At 46.4% G+C, this 20043-nt stretch overlaps 1 protein-coding gene and 1 long non-coding RNA gene across 2 annotated transcripts in view; one reads left to right on the top strand and one right to left on the bottom strand.

The window, feature by feature from the left end:
• The window catches only part of LOC308591360, a 329063-nt gene extending 324356 nt beyond the window's left edge, over window positions 1-4707 (top strand). The window contains exon 2 of the long non-coding RNA XR_014010140.1: window positions 4009-4707. This is a non-coding gene — a long non-coding RNA (uncharacterized lncRNA). The remainder of the gene's footprint in view (window positions 1-4008) is intronic.
• FABP3 (fatty acid binding protein 3) lies at window positions 4397-15804 on the bottom strand. Its single transcript, XM_081202089.1, has 4 exons — window positions 15636-15804; window positions 9466-9638; window positions 5402-5503; window positions 4397-4708 (listed from the first exon to the last, which is right to left on the bottom strand). Exons 1-4 carry the CDS (start codon window positions 15706-15708, stop codon window positions 4655-4657), a joined length of 402 nt encoding a protein of 133 aa, XP_081058215.1. The 5' UTR covers window positions 15709-15804; the 3' UTR covers window positions 4397-4654.
• Window positions 15805-20043: the final 4239 nt, after the last annotated feature.

The following is a 20043-nucleotide window of genomic DNA, read 5'->3' as shown; positions in this document are numbered from 1 at the left end:
TTTGAGACAGTGACCTAGCACAGCTTAGTTTCACTGGGGTTACTATATTGTTTGTGGTGTTTATTTTAGACTTACTACCTAGTCATCGGTTCTTTCAGAAAGAGTGCAAGAGCCCTTCTACGTTCTGCGGAAGTGCTTCCGTCAAAACCATGACAAGGGAAAGTGTTTTCACATGCTGGGTGTGTCACTATGAACTATCTAGGAAGTCTCTGCCCAAATCCTCTGCTATGAGGCTGCTTCAGTTGGTTTGCTAACCACACGATGTCAGGCAAGTAGAATGAGAGCTCTTATTCCACGGAAAATTCACTGCTTGTGGACATCATACATCTGACTGCCTTTCCTAATGACAATAAATCAGGCATTCTACTGGCCTGGTTTACACATCACATTAAACTGTGGCTAAAGGAAAATGTAATTAAATGTGAACAAGCAGTCTCTGTGTTGATGCTGCTGAAATCATAGGTTCTTTGCTCCTCTCCTGCTTGGAAGGAAGCCAGTTAGGCTTGTCATGACCTGGTGTGAACCTGTGGTCTGTTTCCCCATAAGCATAAGCCTGGGTTTAGGCAACACAAACAAAATTCTGGAATCTTTCCTTGCAGGTAAGGAGTAAAGCATCAACACTGTTAGTGTGCTCTAGCATGCTACTCATATATATTAAATGATAGCTTATTTTAACTACGGTTTAATGCAGCCGTGCATGGCTAGGTTGTGGGAGTTGTAGTCCAGAGGAATTGCAGGGTAGTAAATGGGAGAAGGCTGGTTTGATATGATGTGCAAACCAGGTCCACTTGGTTTTAGTGAAGGGGAAACAGTCATTCTCACCCAGTGCTTTGTTGCTGGAGAATGCCAGTTGGTTCACAATTGCCTGCAATTAGTCTTTGACCTGTCTTGTAGGCTGCTTGCTTTTTAAAAAAGAATTTTGCTCTTCACTCATGCTTCTTAAGCTAGTTTACATGGGAAGAATTGATGGATGATCTGAACTATCCAGCCCACCAGCAGTATAATTGTTGTTGTAGTAGTAGTAGTAGTAGTAGTAGTAGTAGTAGTAGTAGTAGCAAAGCTAAAAAGTCTGAATGAATAAGGTGGTGTTCTGGCATTGAAAGATAACCAAATGGGCACCAATAAGGTGGCCAGTCTGCCACTGGCTTCTGGTGTGGGCACCCAGAGGACAGCCTCCAAAAATGACAGTGCATGAGCAGGGTGACATGGGAACCGTTATGGCTTCAGGTTTCCATGGGTCCCAAGCTGTGTAGGGCTTTAAAGGTAAGCAGCAGCACTTTGAAATTACCTTAAAAAATGTACTGGCAGACACTGTACTGTACTGGCCAGATGCATTCTCAAAGATCAGCACCAGTTAATCGTTAATTAATTACGGCATTATACAATGCCTCTTATTCTCTTTCTCTGCCCCGCCCTCTGAGCATGAGGTTGTTCTAAAGGGCTGTCAAGAGTTTCTTAAGGAGTTTTGCAGACTCCTTAAGCGATGATGATCTGATGATCGGAAGATTTTTAAGCCCTGCCTTTCAAAGGAGCACATGAGTTAACACATTCCTGACCACTTCTCTATCACTGACAGAATGGAAATTCACAGTAAATCATTTAATAATAAGTTTTTAAAAACCAGTTTTAAAAAAGCTGGGATTTTCAAGAAGCTGGATTCAATCCCAGACATACTTCCTGGCCAGTCCTGATATGCGTGTTCCATGCCAGGTGCAAACATGTCTGAGATGGGTGCTTTTAGAAAGTAACAGCTAAAACCATCTACTAGCCATGTGCTTTTAAAAAGGGAAAATAGCATCTGTCAGGGGTACAGGGACAGAGGCACAGGGAAGGCAGGAGATGGAAAGCGATGGGGAGGAATCCCAGGACAGCGAGGAAGAAGATGACGATGACCCAAGGGATTCCATGAGTCTGTCCAGCGAATCAGAGGATTCCCAGAAGGGGGCGCCAGTGGTCAGGGCAAGGGGAGCCCCAGGGGGAGAGTGTCAGGAGCGGGGGGCCAGCAGGGGACCCCAAAGCGGCAACTGGGAATCAGGGCCGGCTTCCCCACCAGAGAGCAGCGAAGGGGGGGGGGAGGTTCCAGTGTGTCAGGGGAAACAGCTCCGGCAGCAGCGAAGGAGGAGGGCTCAGAGGAAGCCATTCTCCCGGAAGGGGAGGAGGGCAGTGAGGGGAGTAGCATAACTGTCAAAAGGAAGGTTAGAGATTGGGCACGCGCGCCAAGTTCAAATGTAGAGGCGCGCGGAAGTACAGGAAGCCCAAGGCATTGGTTTGTAGCCTTCAGTACCACAACAGTGCATTCTGACATAGTGAGCTGGTCTTCTTTCAATAAATGTCTATATGATCTCACTATATTGTACTTTGTGTAATTTTTATGTTGAACTAAGACACTATCGGAAGTCATTTTGTGACCAGCACCCACAGACCTTTCTCAAATATGGGCCTATTGTCCCCCAAATGGTTGGTAATTCCGATTCTAAAAGATCCTGAAACCAAACACTGTAAGCGACGTAAACTGCATCTTGCAAGCAGCATCCTCATGTCTTTGTTGCCTGTATTTCTCAAAGCATAACATGCAAAATGTCAGAATACGTTTGACTAGCCATATAAGTGGGGGGGGGGCAGTGGAAATCACACAACAGATTTTTAAATGAAAACCACACTTTAATATTAGGAAACTTTATTATTAGGCATCCACAACTCCAGACAAACCTGTTTAGATCAGGTTACCTTAACTGAAGAAAAACACCAGGAAAATGCCCTCCTATTTTAAAGCCACTGAAACATCTTTGCTTTGTCTGAAGCTTGGATTATGACTTGCATAGTTCAGCCAAGAGAGCTTCCATATCAAATTGCTTGAAGGCGAGTGTGACAGACAGGCCTCAGATCTGCCTTGTGACCCAGCAACCAGTTGGTGCTGGCATACAGATCAGCTAATCAGAGAGGGAAATTAACCATCAAATAGGGATGGGGAGTGTCCAACAGCCAACAGGCAGGGATTGTATGTGGGTTAGGCAGGGACCTAGGTATTGAGTCAGGGACTTTGTATAGGCAGAAGGTGTCTCTGGCGATCTTAAGTGGGGTCTCACAGTGTTTATCTGCTAGAGGAAGCTAATAGCACATCTGTAAGTGGGCAGACAAGGTTCAGTCTAGCTGAGGGGGAAGGCTGAGATCATAGGAAGGGGCTGGAAGGTTTTATAGTGTAGAAGAATAGCCATCCTATAAAGAAAAAAAATTATCTTACAGGTTGAAAGTGTTGCATTCAGATATTTAATACAGTATCTCTATCTGCTTGAAACAAAGTATTGCACCTTGCAGTGGTAAACCATCAAGTGTAAACAAAGTTTCTGCTTTGTTTTAGAAGAACCTCATTCTTAACTTTGGTCTTTTGGGTGAAGGGATTAATTGGTCCATATTCCCTTACACTCAGTTTTAACCTGGCCAGCAAAAATGTCACCACAGTCAATCAAATAGCTGGGTCTTAAGACGCCACAATGTGAGACACCTTTAAGTCCTGTGGCTCCTTAATACAATACTCATCTGACAAATCAGCTTGGCTTTGTAAAACAATAGACTGTCAAGGTTTAGTCTGTATGCAACACGCTTGAACCGCAGGACTGATTCTGCAGCTCTGTAACACAATTGCCATCCGGCCAGCAGGCAAGGGTGAGGCTATAGTAACAGCGAGTACCTGTAATCATGCCAATTAATTTAATTAGACCAGATAATGCTAGGGCTCTGATCTGTTTAACCACCTTAAACATCCATTTTGATGGTTGGCAGAGGAGGAGGAATGCATTTTCAATAAAATGAACTAGGGTTGGGGAACCTTGGGATCAAGCTGTGACATTCCAGATCTACAGTGGTATCTCGGGTTAAGAACTTAATTTGTTCTGGAGGTCCGTTCTTAACCTGAAACTGTTCTTAACCTGAAGCACCACTTTAGCTAATGGTGACTCCTGCTGCTGCCATCGCACAATTTCTGTTCTCATCCTGAAGCAAAGACCTGAGGTACTATTTCTGGGTTAGCGGAGTCTGTAACCTGAAGCGTCTGTAACCTGAGGTACCACTGTATCTGTTTAGCCCTTGGGATTCTCCACAAGCCACACCCCTCACCAGACCTGGCTCCACCCCTCCTGCAGTGTTCAACTATGACCATGTCTCTTTGTTTGCATTGTGCGAGTTGTGTGTGTAGAAATGTTGCTGCTGGAATGCAGCCTACTGTTAGGAGTCTGTGCCTCTGGCCCAGCTCATCACTACCACATGGCTCCCTAAAGGTTGCTTGTGAAGAAATGTGGCCCCCGGGCTGAAAAGCCCTCCCCCCACACAAATGGAATGATTTATTAGTCATAATCCCAGTTATGTCATCAAGGGTGAGCAGAGACCCAGCCAGACACCATTATGCAACTATTTCAGTTTATTACTTCCACATAGCTTATTTCTGCCTCACCCACTTCTTCAGTATTTTTAAAAAAAAGCAATGAAAGAAAAGAAAACCCCAAAGATCAGGGTGAGAGAGTTCAAGTTGCATACTGAACAGATTCAAAAAGGTTCAACAACTATACAAAAAACACTTGTGGGGAGGAAGGGAATCACAAAGGCAATTTGGCAACAAGTTTGGCATTGGATGACTTGGCAAGAGAACAGGTACAGGCTCTTATTCCGCTTTTTGATAGGTACGGGTGCAGACCACGGTGCCCATCGTCAGAGTCTGAAAGAGAAGAAAAGGTAAGCAAGTCTTAGCCCAAAAACCCTGTGACCCCCCAGGAGGCCTGTTATAGACTGTATAATGACTTAGTCTTGGGGCATTACTTACAAAACCATAAGGGTGGGCTAATATCTAATGTATATTTTGGAAAGAGGTTTGACTGTCTATTCTCCATAGGTTTGGCTGCCTCTTGAAATATCATTGCCAAACATGGCAGAAGGGTTTCCAGGCTGGGTGCTGAAGGCTTTGTCACCATATTGGTGACACCATCTTGAATCAAGATGGCGGACCAGGATGGGACTTTAGTTTGACATTTTTTTTGCATAGGTTTGGCTCTTGAGATATCATTGCCAAACTTGCAGTGCCTCCACCGACAAGGATTGTATGTACTTGTCTAAAGCACAAATTTGAAAAAGAACAACGACCCTGCAGCCTGATTAAGTGGGCACCTCTTGCGGTTGATCAAAATGTTTCTAATTGATATAGCCAGCCAACCATTAAATTGCAGAGGCAGCCAAAGTAAAGAGTTACTTGCTTGTTTTTTACCAGGCACATTTTCATGTGACCAGGGGTGTGGTGTGGTTGGAGGCAGGTTAAATAGTTTCCAGGAGTGATTTCCTTCCCTTGCAGTTTTCTCTTCAAATTTTTAACTTGCCCATGTAGGCCACAGGTAAAGAGCAGCGTACTTTGGCTTACCAAAATCAACTTTCCGTCCTTCAGTTCTCGGACTAGCGAGGTCTCCTTTCCATCCCATTTCTGCACATGAAGGAGCTTCCCTCCATCTAGTGTCACAAGGGACTGAAAGAAAGAAATCAAATCAAGCTCGTTAGAGAACCGCAGAATTGTGGTTTGTAACAGAAAAGAATTCTGAGTTCCACAAGTGCAACACAGAGAGACTACAGAGGAGGAAGGCAGACAGTCAGTTTCATCCCTTGGGTGGGTTGTAAGCAAGACCCCATCTGCACTATGGATTTAAGGCAGTATCAACCCACTTTAAACAGCCATGGCTTCCTCCAAAAAACCTGGGAGATTTGTTAAGGATACTGAGAGTTGTTAGGAAGCCCCTATTCCTGTCCCAGAGCTGCAATTTCTAGAGTGGTTGAATCATTTCTCCCAGGAAACCTTGGGAAGTGTAGCTCTGAGGAAGAACAGGGGTCTCTTAACAATGCTCCACATCTTTGTACCCATTACTTGGCCAAAGAACCACAGTGAAAAATAAAATAAAAATTAATTATAGTTTCCCCAGCCACTCTGGGAGGCTTCCAACAAAATATTAAAATACAATAGTCTGTTAAACATTAAAAGCTTCCCTAAACAGGGCTGCCTTCAGATGTCTTCTAAAAGTCTGGTAGTTGTTTTTCTCTTTGACATCTGGTGGGAGGGCGTTCCACAGGGCGGGCGCCACCACCAAGAAGTCCCTCTGCTGGTTCCCTGTAACTTGGCTTCTTACAGCAAGGGAACTGCTAGAAGGCCCTCAGCGCTGGACCTCAGTGTCCAGGCAGAACAATGGGGGGGGTGGCGCTCCTTCAGATAAGTGTGGATTTTGAAGGATGACTGGGCCTTTCAGTTCTCATATTGTTTCAGAAGGTTTAAGTTAGGCAAGTTCCCCTTTAAATGTGAACTGAGTCATATCCCCCACCCTTGTATGTGCCCCACGTGGGAGCCAGTGAGGCTGCCAGCTGCTGTAAGCCTATCTTATTGTTAACCTTCAGGCTCAGGTCATCTGTGCAGAGTGCCCTGCAACTCCTGTGAAGCTCTAAAGCAGAACCTCTCACAGGCCATACATGTTGTTTTAACATCTTGTCCTCTGGCTGCCTGCCAGCCAAAATCATTTGCTTCGAAGGTCAAACATGCAGCTTGCCAGTAATTCACACATGCTTGCTTCCTATGGAATGCAAATGAGATATTTCCATTGCCTCCCGCCCATTACGTTTTGCTTGACAAGTGTCTGTACACCACTTAAAACAATATTTTTAGTCAATTAAGTCATTTGGCTTTTTCCTTTAAGCAAGGGTAACTGAAACTGCACACCAGCAATACAAGCACCTTTTTGAGAATAAGGAAAAGCACTGGAAGAATTTACTTTCACCACTTGGAACAAAAAAACCCTTCTTTCCCCATCACATTAACATACCAGGGCAAAAATGGATCTTTCACACTCAACCCCTCAATTAAAATCAGTTTCAGCTCACAACCCTAGTTTTTAAAATATGTCATGGCATCATCACAAGCTGCTCTCACCAGTAACAGAGATCCTGCAGTGAGTCATGGCTATGTGATTATTGAAAAGAAGAATTGTTTTAATACGCTCTAACCTACTTTTTTTATTTTAAACCCCACCCACCCCCGGCAAGGCTTCAGAGCTGCAGGCTGTGTCATTTGAGGGTAGAAACCAGTAGCACAGCTTCTTTTGACAGACAATAAATATCAACGTCACAGCAATGGAATTGGTTTGTTCAGGATCTGATAACAAGTAAGAGAAAACCACTTCGATGAATAGGAATCCAGTATACAAACTTAAGGTTGTTAATCAGTGCAAACCTCTGCTGGTTTACTAAAAAATAAGACTTGCTGAGTTCAGCATGGCCTGCTCTAGAGTAAGCATGCACCTGCCCTGCTTTTGTTACAGGTTCCACTTGTTCCAAATTGATATCAAATCTAACTCTGCTCCGAGACCGGAATAACCTAACACTCAGTACTTTTTTTTACTGAAGTTGTTTCAGTAAGTGCCACACTTTTTACAACAACAAAAAGAGGTGCCTGTACTGTGTACTCTTGAGTATCCCCTTAAAAAAGCACTGCTAACACTTAAAGAAAAACCCAGCACTTACAGAAAAACAGGTAAGCTCGGGTCTGGTCAGATGCAATGACAGGGGTGTGACTAGGTACCTAAAGGACTCTGGTCACAAGCCCATGGCACAATTTTGAATGAATGTAGAGAAGACTTCTAGGCAAGTAAAGAGACTGGGTGAGTGGGATCTCGCCAGCTTTGCACTTTGCAGCAAGCCCAGCAGCTCTGCAAGCAAAGGGTAAAAATAAGGGGGAGAAGGAGTAGGAGAGTTTGGGGGGTGGCAGCACAAGTGACCAAGGGCTCAGGTACCCTGGGCTACTCCCAAACAAAGCCCTTTCCGTATGGACCATAAAGCAGAGTCTTCATAGTGAAACAGACCAGCCTGATTAATGACTATTAATAATAATAAATTTTATTTATACCCCGCCCTTCCAGCCAGAGCCAGGCTCAGGGCGGCTAACATCAGTAAAATTACAGTAAAAACATAATAGGGAAAATAACCCCAATTTAAAATACAGGTTAAAATGCAATTTAAAATGCAGCCTCATTTTAAAAGTAGCCCATAGATCAAAACCATAAGGGGAGGGAGACATAAGGGTCAGATTGAGTCCAAACCAAAAGCCAGGTGGAACAGCTCTGTCTTGCAGGCCCTGCGGAAAGATGTCAAGTCCTGCAGGGCCCTAGTCTCTTGTGACAGAGTGTTCCACCAAGTCGGGGCCAGTACTGAAAAGGCCCTGGCCCTAGTTGAGACCAACCTAACCACCTTGTGACCTGGGACCTCCAGAATGTTGTCATTTGTGGACCTTAAGGTCCTCTGCGGGGCATACCAGGAGAGGCTGTCCTGTAGAATTGAGCACCTACTCCAAAGCTTAGGGAACCTTTGGTCCTGCAGAGGTTGCTGAACTACAACTTCCGTTATTCCTGGCTTTTGGTCATTCTGGGCTGACAGAAGCTGTAGTTCAGCAACAAGCAGAGGGCCAAATGTTCCCATTTCCTGGCCTTCTGCATTCTCTCTCCCAGGCCCTCCTCATCACTTTATGTTTCTGCAGCACTTCGGCATTTCTCCCCAAGTTAAGAACAGAAGGAAAGCCCTATGGGATCAGGCCAAAGGTCCAGCTTGCCCAGCATCCTGTTCTCAGAGTGGGCAACCAGGTGCTCACAGGAAGCCTGCAAGCAGGACAGCAGCACAACAGAAATTCTCCCCACTGGGGATTCCCAACCAAGTGGCAGGACATAGGCATTGTGGCCAGTGTGAGACTTAATCTCCTGGCATCTCGAGAGACAAGGATCAGGCAGCAGGCAGTGGTGGCTGGTGTTCATTTGGAATGGTAGGGTGGAAGGCAGAGTCAATGACAAGCAGAATCAATTAATTCTGGTTTTGCCCCATCCCCTGCTGAGTTTTATTTTTTTAACTATCAATTCTCTATTGATTAAACAATTTGCATGTCTATACAAACATTATGTACTATCTCTTAACAGGTAAAAAAAGAGAAAATTATATAAAATAGAAAATTTAGAAAGAAATAAAGAAGTAACAAAGATAAGAAACAAAGAAATCAAAATAAAAAAAGAGAGACAAAGTTATTTACATAGTAAAAGTACTCATCAGCACAATCCTTCCTGCTGAGCTATACAAGGGCAACTAAGGACTAAGGGACTAAGGAGCAGGAAGGAAGAAAGCAAACAGTGCTAGCCCTTTGAACTGGATGCAAGTAAGAAGGCAAGCAGGTGAGGGCTAGCTGAGGCCAGACCCAGGGTGGTGTAGTAGTGCCCCATTTGCCCTAAATAGACCAACCTGGACTGCCAGCAGCTGACAACACGGCCAGTCAAACTAGACAGTCATGGGCTAAATAGACAAATCAGTCTGATCGGCTATAAAACATCTTCTGTATTCTTGTCTAACCCTTTTGTAGCTCCTGATGGGACCTAGCAAGGGTTGCAATCACAATCTTGACAGCCAGAACTCTACCTTGACATGTCTGTCATCTGCGGTCATCTCATCAAATTCTTCTCCTATTGTGAATTTGATCTCCGTGCTCTTGAAAGTGCTCTGGGTCTTGAGGGTGATCTTGTTGCCGTCAACCTCAATAATGGTGGTTGGTTTGGTCAGGTTTGCCATCTGCCTCGTGGCAAAGCCCACACCTGCAGGAAAAGGAGAGGTTAAAGGGGGGTGGGTGGGAATTAGCAGCCTAGAAGCTTGGAAGTCAGTGTGCCATAATAATCACAGCGTTGATGGGATGCTGGTATGAAAAGCAGATTTGTTAAAACAGAAGAAAGCTAATGAAGGATTAAAAAGAAGGTGGAGGTGTGGGAATCTTTGACCTTCCAGATGTTGCTGAACCACAACTCCCATCATTGCTGGCCATTAGCTATGCTCACTAGGGTTGATGCAACATCTGGAGGGCCCAAGCTTCCCCCATACCTTCTCAAGAGAGCTGCTTGCAAAACTGCTCGGTTAAACACACACACACACACACACACCAGAACACAATAACCCAACACCCAGCCACACCACCAAAAAGAACAAAGGCTTATTCATCAAAATGAAATCAGTTGCACTGAAGGTGGAGCAAGCGAGTCCTTCTTGACTTACTGAGATAGAGAAATCAGGCCTCCATCACCAGTCCTTGTAGGGAGTGTTCTTTCTGGCATTCAGCCATGTAGTGGAGAGGACTCCTAAGAGACCCACATATTTGTATACGATAAGCTGCAAAGGAGAGCTCTCCAGGCAGGATTTAGCAGTGTGGCAAGACTCTTACCATTTGCATTCCTTTGGGGGTGGACCTCTCCTCATTTAGCTGCTAATCTGATTGGATTCGTACCCTTGCTGGCAACTGCAATGGAAAGGAATGGCTTCGTTGTGCTCCCACCAGAGCACCCAGTCTTTCATATGCATTGCACCCTATGACCAGCAAACCTTACACACCCACCCCCCAGATCTGCAACTAGTGTGTTGCGTAGTGTATAGTGTGTCAGACTAGGACTGGAGCAGACCCAGGTTCAAATTCCTGTTCTGCCTTGAGGCTCACTGCATGACCTTGGACCAGTGGCATTCACCAAGCCTTGCACACCTCGCAGGGGTGCTGGGAGGCGCAAAATGGGGAGCCCCTTGAAGAAAAGGTGGCCTAATAGATACAATTTTAAGAGGGTTACTTTGAAGATGGGGTGGGTGGTGGACCTCACCTCCACATCTCCCAAAGGTGAGAACTGTCAAAAAATCTCAGAGTGGGTGAGTTTTTCCTTTCTGCTCCCCAGGTCAGTTCTGCTTTTAAAACCGAGATCTCTTCCATATCCTTTGTGATTGGGAAAAGGATCGTAAGCTCAGTGATAGAGCATCTGATCTGCATGCAGAAGGTACCAGGTTTGATGTCCCCATTATTCTCAGGTACAGCCAAGCATGCCCAATGTGTCTGATATCTAGTCAATGAGGAGCAAGGGCTGGGAAACTTTCCAGCTCAAGCTCAGTCTGCAGAGCATGAGACTCTTAATCTCAGAGTTGTGGGTTCAAGACCCATGTATGGCAAAAGATTCCTGCATTGCAGGGGGCTGGACTAGATGAACCCTTGTGGCCCCTTCCAATTTTACAATTCAACATCCTCTTCTGGGCAGTCTTCCAAGGACAGCACAACATGGTGTGTGGGGCCAGAGGCCAAAGCAACAAATACAGATTTTATCTTTGTACAGAAGGATTTGGCCCCTGGTCCTGGGTTTCACCACCCCTAAATATAGAGAATACTGAGCAAGATAGGCCAATGGTGTGCAACCTGTTACAAGATTATGTTGTAGGTTCCTGTGATTAACAGAAGGGTCAGAAGCTCAGGGATGTAGAACATGCTGCTTTTCTTGTAGAAAACCCCAACTGCTGGGGTCTCCAGCTAAAAAGGATTCCAGTTAGCAGACAATGTTGAAAGCATTTGCTGAGATCCTGGAATGCTATTGCCAGTTAAACAAATGCCCTTAGTTCCTCCAAACATGTCACAATGTCTACTGGGGCCTTCGAGTGTCCTTGGAGGAGGAAAATAATCTTGCCCAGAGTGCAATAAGGTATGCTAGTATTCCAAGAAGGAAGATAAGCACCATGGGAACTGACCTTCCCTGGAATATTCCACCACCACCACCCCCTCTCTCAGAAAATAAGCAAGTCTCTTAACTCCTTTATTTATTGAGAGATACAACAGAAAGCATGCAGGCAGGTTTCTGCCCAATTTCTCATTAAGGTAGAAACTTGGCCACATTCCTTAAAACACTGTTATAGGACACTCATGGCTTCCCTCAGAGAATCCTGGGATTTTTGTTAAGGGTTCTGAGAGTTGCTCCATTCTCCTCCCAGAGCTACAATTCTCCAAGTGGTTTAACAATCAATCCTTCTTCCCAGACAACTCTGAAAAATATGGCTCTGTGAGGGGAATGGTAGTTGCCTAACAACTCTCAGCACCCTTAAACTACAGCTCCCAGGATTCTTTGAGGGAAGCCACAACTGTTTAAAGTGGCAGCATAGTATTTTAAACGTATGGCGTCATGTGAACCTAATCTCATCTTCCAATTTCCTGGCCAAAGAGTGTACAGGGCCAAAAGGTACTTTGCCCTCATCTGCAATTTCTTTCAAATTTTTGATATTTTAAATTTTTAATCAGCATATTTATCATGCCACCCAAAATTAGGCCCCGCCTGTTCTGTACTGATTTGCCACTCTTAGGCAATCTCCCAGCAACTTTTCCCAGTTCCAACAAGCACACAAGAAGATTCCACAGAGCATCACAGCCTCCAACATTTTCCAGCTGAAAAAAGGCACACAACAAACACCCCAGTCATCAAACCACAAAACACCACCTGAGCCTCTTCATGCCATAGCTCTGTTGAAGAGTCTATTTCACCTGCTGTATTCTTTAACCCTGCCATAGCCTCATATCCCATCAGTCTGAAATATGTTTGTTTTTGGAGTGTAAAGGAGTAATAGAAGTGGGTCCTGCAACAAAGTGTTGCAGCATATTCCCCCTCCTAATAGAAGTGCTCTTGTCCCAAGATTCCAGCCACCCAATATTCTCTCCAAGCAGATAATTCCACTCTCCTCCCATTTCCCCTTCTCTCTTTTTGAGCTGTCATCCTACATTTCTTTTTTTTAAAAAAAAAATCTTTATTAAACATTCAACACATATTTACACAACAATTTGCCATGTTACAATTTATGCACGAACAATACACAACAAAAATAAAAATAAAAATAAAGAAGAAGTAAGATAAAATAAACTTCCGATTGTTCTCAAAAAACTAAGTCTCATAATTATTTTTTACACAGTATCATATTACACTTTGTTTCCTTAATTTCCTTCAGATAAATATTCTTTAGTTTGTTGTAATACATTACAAGAATCATTTAAGGTCTGCCAGGAGGTTTTTGCTATTAGAATAAATTTTCAAATATTCTTTAAATACTATCCATTCTTTATTCACCTTCTGCATTGAGTACCCTCTAACTCTCCCCATCATTATTGCCAATTGGATGTAGTCTGTCATTTTTACCTGCCATTCTGACTTTATAGGTGTCATTTCACTCTTCCAATTCATTGCAACCATAGAGTTGGAAGAGACCACAAGGGCCATCGAATCCTGGCAGCAGATGTTGCATACATAAAAAATGGTCTTACTTCTTTCTTGATTTCAGTTGACATAATCCCTAATAAAAAGGCATCTGTCCTTCTTTGTGAATGGGAATTTGAATATCTTTTTTCACTCATATACAATACGCCCAAACTCTTTGAATTTTTTCACTTTTTGATTTTCCCCTACATTCCATGGCTACTGAGCATGCTCAGTACTCATGGAGCCTTGGGGGGGGGGAGGGGTTCCCCTTCAGGAGTCTCTCCACATATGCTGATACCTCCTGCTTGTGTCTTAAGTGGGTTTTGTTTTTCATTTTTTTTTTGTACCAGTCCAGCAGCACTCACTACCTAAGTTTGCATAGGGAGAAATCGGAAGGGGGAGGAGGAAGAGTCCTTCAGTCATGATAAGCAGCTCCAAGCATACCTCAAGCTTTGTGCAAAATGGCAGGCTGAGCACTGCATGGGGCTTTAGTGCAAACGCTCATGCACTTAGGTACAAATGCTTTACAAAGCCATGGAGAGTCTAACGAGGGCTCTGACCCCTAACTAATGACAATGGTAGCAGCTAGCACAAATGAGGCATGCTCTTCCCATAAAGAGTAGGGCAGTGGATTACAATGGGGGGGGGTGAGCTCAGGGCTCACATATAAAAGCGAGAGGATAAAAGGCTGAACGTATTAAGAGAGCCAGTGTGGTGTAGTGGCTAGAATATCGGGCTAGGACCTGGGAGACCAGGGTTCGAATCCCCACTGGTGACCTGGGGCCAATCACTCACAGCACAGCCTGCTTCACAGGGTTGTTGTGAGGATAAAATGGGATGGAAAAGGAACCATGTAGAGGACAGCTTGAGCTCCTGGGAGGAAAATTACCATATAAATGTAATGATCGAATTGTAATGAATATGAAACTAGAGAAACAAAAGAAAATAAGTCTCCTGCTCAACTCTCCATCATTTATGCAGTGATTCTGCCTGCATTTACTTCGGAGCAAGCCTTACTTATGATGCGACTTACTCCCGAGTAAGTCACTGAGTCATTTGCTTTGCATAGGACAGGCTAAGATAGGTTTAAATCTCACCCTTTCCAGCTTGTGGCCTAAGAGAGTACAGTGGTACCTCGGGTTACATACGCTTCAGGTTACATACACTTCAGGTTGCAGACTCCGCTAACCCAGAAATAGTGCTTCAGGTTAAGAACTTTGCTTCAGGATGAGAACAGAAACCGTGCTCCGGCGGCGCGGCAGCAGCAGGAGGCCCCATTAGTTAAAGTGGTGCTTCAGGTTAAGAACAGTTTCAGGTTAAGTACGGACCTCCGGAACGAATTAAGTACTTAACCCGAGGTACCACTGTAAGAGGAGGAATAAATCTCGGACAGGCAGCTCTGCCAAGGCGCCGCAGGAGCCAAGCGGGCGGGATCTGGCCCCATTCCAACCAGCGTAAACCAATAGCCCCGCAGACGGAGAAAGGAGCGCCCTGGGCGGAGGCGGCGTGGCCTAGCGCAAATGGAAGATGCGCCGAAAGCGCAGCTGCCCCGGGCTGGCTTTCCCCGCCCTCTTCCCCAAACTTGGTTCACCGCTCTGACCTCGCCCGGTGCCTCCGGGCGCCTCTTAACCACGAGACCTTTTGTGCGTCTACTCGGAAGCAAGCGCCATTAAGCTTAATTCTAGGCTAAGCACCATGCACGAGAGATAATACATCATACTCGAGATTCACGACTGGGCAGCTAGATCCTTTTTCTTGGCTCATTGAAACGCGCCGAGAAGCGTGCGGATTTGCTCGCTGCAGCGGCAGACGCGCGTCCCCAACCCTTTCCACACGTGGCGTTTTCCTCTCTCCTGCAAATCCAGGAAAGCCCACGCCACCTAGAACGCGCGTTCGCTCTTAAGGCGCCCCAAGGCTGCGTTTGGCTACAACAAATGGATGGCTGCAATCCCTAACCACCGCTAGCTACCGTTACCTGGGCGTAAGCCCCATTGAATTCAATAGGGCTCCCCGCGGTAGACCTGGGATTTTGCTGTGACGCGGGGGTTCTGCTTTCTGCACCTCCGGGCCTGGGGCTGGGGGCAGCAGAATGCAATGTACCCGAGCTACCCTACGCACCACTTGCAGCCACGGCAAGGATCCGAATTAAACGCATTTACACCCAGAAGGGATTAAGAGGGAAGGATTCTCCCGGCAGCCTAATCCGCCGCGGATCTCCTCCAGTACTACAAAACGGGAAGGTTTGAATGAAATGCCGGCCCTCCGCCCACGTGGCTGGCGGCTCAACCTCTCCAAGCGATTTCCAGATGGCTGCGGAGGAGAAAACGCCCCAGCTCGCCGGCGCCTGGCGTTACCAAACGCGTTACCGCACCGAGCGAGCTGCCCAAGCCGAGCGCATTCCAAGATGCACCGATAACATTTCAGTCTCCCGGGCGGGCGAGTGATTGATGATGGAAGGAAAAACCCCGCTGGCCTTCTCGGGGTTGCAGTGCCAGCAGCCTCCTAGGCAATCTTTCCCACACCCCAAAACGGGAGGAAATTTAGTATCCCTGCTCTTACCGATAGCTTTCATGTAATCGTCGAAATTGGTGCTGTCGACCAGGTTCCAGACGCCTGCGAAAGCCTCAGCCATGGCGAGCCTTGCCGGGAATGTTTGTGCAGAGAGGAGAGAGGCTTTCACGCAGCGCGCTTGCTGGCTTGGCGCTCTTTATATTTATATATATATATATTTTCCAGGCGCGGCCGCCGTCCTCCCTTAAATAGCTCTTGTTTCTGATCACATGGGTGGGAAAGAGCAAGTGATGGGCTGTCCGTCATACCCCGCACACCCACCCCTTGTAAGTGACAAGCCAGGAGATTGGAGCAGCCCGAACGAGCTACCGAGCGCTTTCGAAGCCTTTAGCAACGCCTGCCGGGTGGAGCCGCTTTTGGTGCTGCTGCTGCAAGACAGGCTGGGATTCAACTGGTGTAGCGTCTCGGCCATCCCAGCCCCCACACAGACGCGGTCCCTGGCAGACTTTGCTGTGGCCTATCACTGGGTTTAGAAGGGTCCAGACTGATACGATAAAATAGAAGTGGCCACTGCAGCGTCTGGGTCTGTGCTTCCTTTTTAATTACTATTGCTATAATTGTCGCTTTACTGTAATTTTATGCCATCTTTCCTGCTAGGCAGACCAAATGCAAAAATGCTGCTCCACCTTTAATTGGGGTTAGAAGAGGGAATTTCAGCAGGTGCTGTATGATAGGCTAATCTCTTGCACTTCTGTATGAGGAGCTGCAGTATACACTGTTCTCCGTGCAATTTTATTTTCACAACAACCCTTTGAGGTAGGGTACAGTGTTTGTGTTTGAGAGCAGGAGAGGGACTGTCCTGCTAACAGCACCTTCTTAGATATATCTACTCATAAGCCAACCCCTCTGAATCAAATGTGGATTACTCCCAGGTAGGTGAGTACGTAGCATGGCAGTCGAAGGGCGTTTCTGGATTGTCACTGTCTTTGGGTGGAATTCATAGCGCAGACCAACCAATTATACTCAGCAAACAGAGAAGGGCTGCAGCTCAATGGCAGAACGTCTGGTTTGCACACAGAAGGTCAGGTGGACCTTGTGCCCGGAGGACCTGAGAGACACCCCCAGTCTGAAACCTGGAGAGCTGCTGGCAGTCAGTGTAGACAATGTTGAGCTAGATGGACCCTTGATCTGACGCGGCTTCCTGCGTTCCTGTGGCCTGAGCGAGCATCATGGCTGGGTGGGGATTGGAACTCACAGCATGCTGGCTCTCTCCCTTTGCATGTTGTTAGTTCTTGACCCCACTATCAACATTCCCTCCCCCCTTACCCGTGTGTAAATATAGACATATTCTGGTCAACTGAGGACAGCACTGATCTGTGAAAGAGCATGCCACAATCAACTTGTCGGCTTTGTTTTTTGAAGGTGCTGCAAGCAGTTCTCAAGTGGGTTTTGCGGGGAGGTAGGTGGGCCCTTGTTGAAATCCCCAAACCCCACTCCCTGACTCTCACGTATTGATGGGTCAGTGCATCTGGCTATTAATCAGAAAGTTGGTGGTTTGAGCTGTGGACAGGAGCCCTGCATTGCAGGGGGTTGGACTAGATGACCGTTGGGTCCCTTCCAACTCTACAATTCTGTGATTCTGTGTTCCTTCTGCCATAGCCTTTGCAGCACAGCAGTGGATTAAAGGCCTGCATATAGGCATTTTTCAGACATTCAAGTTGATAGGGGTTGGGGCTACATTCATGAGAACAGCCTTTGCCAAGCTGGTGCCCTCCACATGTTCCCATCAGCCCCGGGTTTATTCCCATCAGCATTGTGTTAAAGGGATGGGGAGCCAGTCGTGGCAATCTCACCCTCCAAAAAAAACCTACTGACTTTGAGCTCCCGAAAAGAGCTGCTGTTCTATGTACCATGTCCCTATTTGCATCTCCCTTCTGTCCTCTTGAGTCACTTTAAGAGAGTTTTGACTGAAATACTTAAGGAGGCATCATTTAAAACAAGGATGGTAAAACCCCTGACCCATGGGCCTCCTCCCCTCCCCACAACACACAGCCATATTAAGGTCTCCCAAGACCTCCCAAAAATTTAGTTGAATTAATAGTAGCCATTAATTATAATTTAAGTTCAATAGTTTTAATTAATATACACAAGGCTGCAAAATCCCACTTACTCCCCCCTATTTCTGCAAAGTGAACCCCCTTGGGCATAAAAAGGTTAGCCACCCCTGATTTAAAATATTGACAACCACTCAGCATTTCCTCATAGGCTTCAATGTGGTCTATATCAACCAGCCACAGGGCATGAGAGGGGTGGACTGGCAGTGGCACTGCATTCCCCAGAATAGGAATGAGGCAAGGCGGCAGTGAGGTCATGACCAATACGGAGCTGCCATGACCATTGCCTTGTGCCATCCCAGCAACCACAGCACCACCGATAGGGTACTGCTAGCACGTGGCACTGTGGTCTAAACCACTGAGCCTCTTGGGCTTGCCGATCAGAAGGTTGGAGGTTTGAATCCCTGTGACAGGGTGAGCTCCCGTTGCTCTGTCCCAGCTCCTGCCAACCTAGCAGTTCAAAAGCATGCCAGTGCAAGTAGATAAATAGGTACCACTGCGGCAGGAAGGTAAACGGTGCTTCCGTGCACTCTGGTTTCCGTCACGGTGTTCCATTGTGCCAGAAGCGGTTTAGTCATGCTGGCCACATGATCCGGAAAGCTGTCTGTGGACAAACTCTGGCTCTCTTGGCCTGAAGCGAGATGAGCGCCGCATCCTGTAGTTGCCTTTGCCGGAACTCAACCATCTGGGAGTCCTTTACCTTTTACCTTTTTAGTGCTTTGCCATTCATGCAGCATTTCTGCTTCCAACAAAATGAAGCAAAACACAATGAAAACTTCAATGGTTATAAAAGGAACAAACAACAGTAAAAGCCAAGGGCAGGCAGAAGCATCATAAAACATCATTAAATGCCACATGTGTCGGTACGGGTGGTGGTGGGAACTAATGTAAAAAAACAAAGAAGGATTGTGTAGAACTATAGAAGGACTTTGTATTCTGCTTCTAGATCCATCTCATAGAATTGTAGAATTGGAAGGAACCCCCAGGGTCATCTCGTCGAACCCCCTGCAATGCGGGAATCTCAACAAGAAGTCCCCCATACAATTTGAAACCATACCAGACCCTGTTTAGCTTTGCAAATGTGCTAGCAGATTTATTGCTGCACCACTAGGAGGATAGACTACAATTCCCACCATCCCTGACCACTGGTCCTGTTAGCTAGGGATGATGGGAGTTGTAGTCCCAAAACATCTGGAGGGCCGGGTTTGAGGGTGTCCGGCCTAGATTATGGGTGTGAAACCTCTGGTCCACTGGAAGTCAAATTAGGCCTGTGAGGCCATCACTCTAATACAGTGGCGTAGCGTGGGGGGTGCAGGGGGGGCCGGCCGCACCGGGCGCAACATCTGGGGGTTAGGGTTAGGGGGCACAAATCCATGGGTTAGGGGGCGCAAATCCACGGGTTAGGGGGCGCAAATTACTTGCCTTGCCCCGGGTGCTGACAACCCACGCTACGCCACTGCTCTAATACACCGGGCATGATGCCAGCTGGTGGGCAGGGTTTGATTCTGTGGTGGGAACTGGCACATGCGGCTAAAGCAGCAGAATTTAACTTCCGGCTAATCTGCCAATTCTAGATGAATACTGCTCTCTCTACTGTGCTCAGCTTGATGCCTCTCCCCACTCGGCTGGCTGGAAGCAAAAGAGCATAGGGCTCCTGTGCCTTTAATAGCTACAACTGCAAAAATCCCCTTATCTACACAATTCTTAAAGGTGCAGGAGCAACTTGGCCACACACAGAGCCAGCCTTGATTCAGAGTTATTGCTTGTGCACATAGGGACTCTGATGTGCACATACGGATCCCATGAACTAGCTTTGGATTGGTCCGACTGTGGGAAACTAATTGTTGCCATGAAGGTAGTCTCTGATGCGACAATCTTCTTTCGGACAGAAGAGTGACGGCGATTATTTATTCAACGGGTTTCTGCAATGCCACCAGACTATTTAGGGCATGTTCCTTTCCCAGCAAGGTCACTCTGTCCTGCTGACCCTGCCAAAGGCTGCTTTCCCAGTGCTGGCTCCTGGCCCACTGGTGGAAAGAGACGCCAGGTGGCCTCAGTCCATGTTGCTACCGATTCCTGCACAAGCCATGCTGTCTAGGAGCTGCAGAGCAACATGGCTCCCAAAAGCACTGCCCATCCTGTTCACCTTGGGCCTGTAGTCACCTGTCTCAGCACTAAGAGCAGCAATAACGGCTCCTGGATCTGACTTTGATACTGAAATCTGAGTTGTGTTAGGGGGCTAAGTATCACATGGAATGTGGTCTGTGCTGTGTTACATTCAGTAATGCCAACTTTCTCAAGCTCGTGCTTAGAATTGTCTACCTTGCCTTAATGTTCTGCAA

Source organism: Podarcis bocagei (genome assembly GCF_964188305.1).
Source record: "Podarcis bocagei genome assembly, chromosome: 7".
In the NCBI taxonomy this organism is placed as follows: domain Eukaryota; kingdom Metazoa; phylum Chordata; class Lepidosauria; order Squamata; family Lacertidae; genus Podarcis; species Podarcis bocagei.
Note: the sequence above shows the minus strand (reverse complement) of the source record. Positions and strands in the feature narration are given on the sequence as shown.

What these genes read in the sequence shown, in the direction of transcription:
- FABP3 (XM_081202089.1), bottom strand. Translation starts at nt 15,708, where the DNA reads ATGGCTGAGGCTTTCGCAGGCGTCTGGAACCTGGTCGACAGCACCAAT. An exon ending in CGATTACATGAAAGCTATCG is followed by an intron (nt 9,639 to 15,635) that starts GTAAGAGCAGGG and finishes CTTTTCCTGCAG; the next exon opens with GTGTGGGCTTTGCCACGAGG. An exon ending in CAGATGACAGACATGTCAAG is followed by an intron (nt 5,504 to 9,465) that starts GTAGAGTTCTGG and finishes TCTTTCTTTCAG; the next exon opens with TCCCTTGTGACACTAGATGG.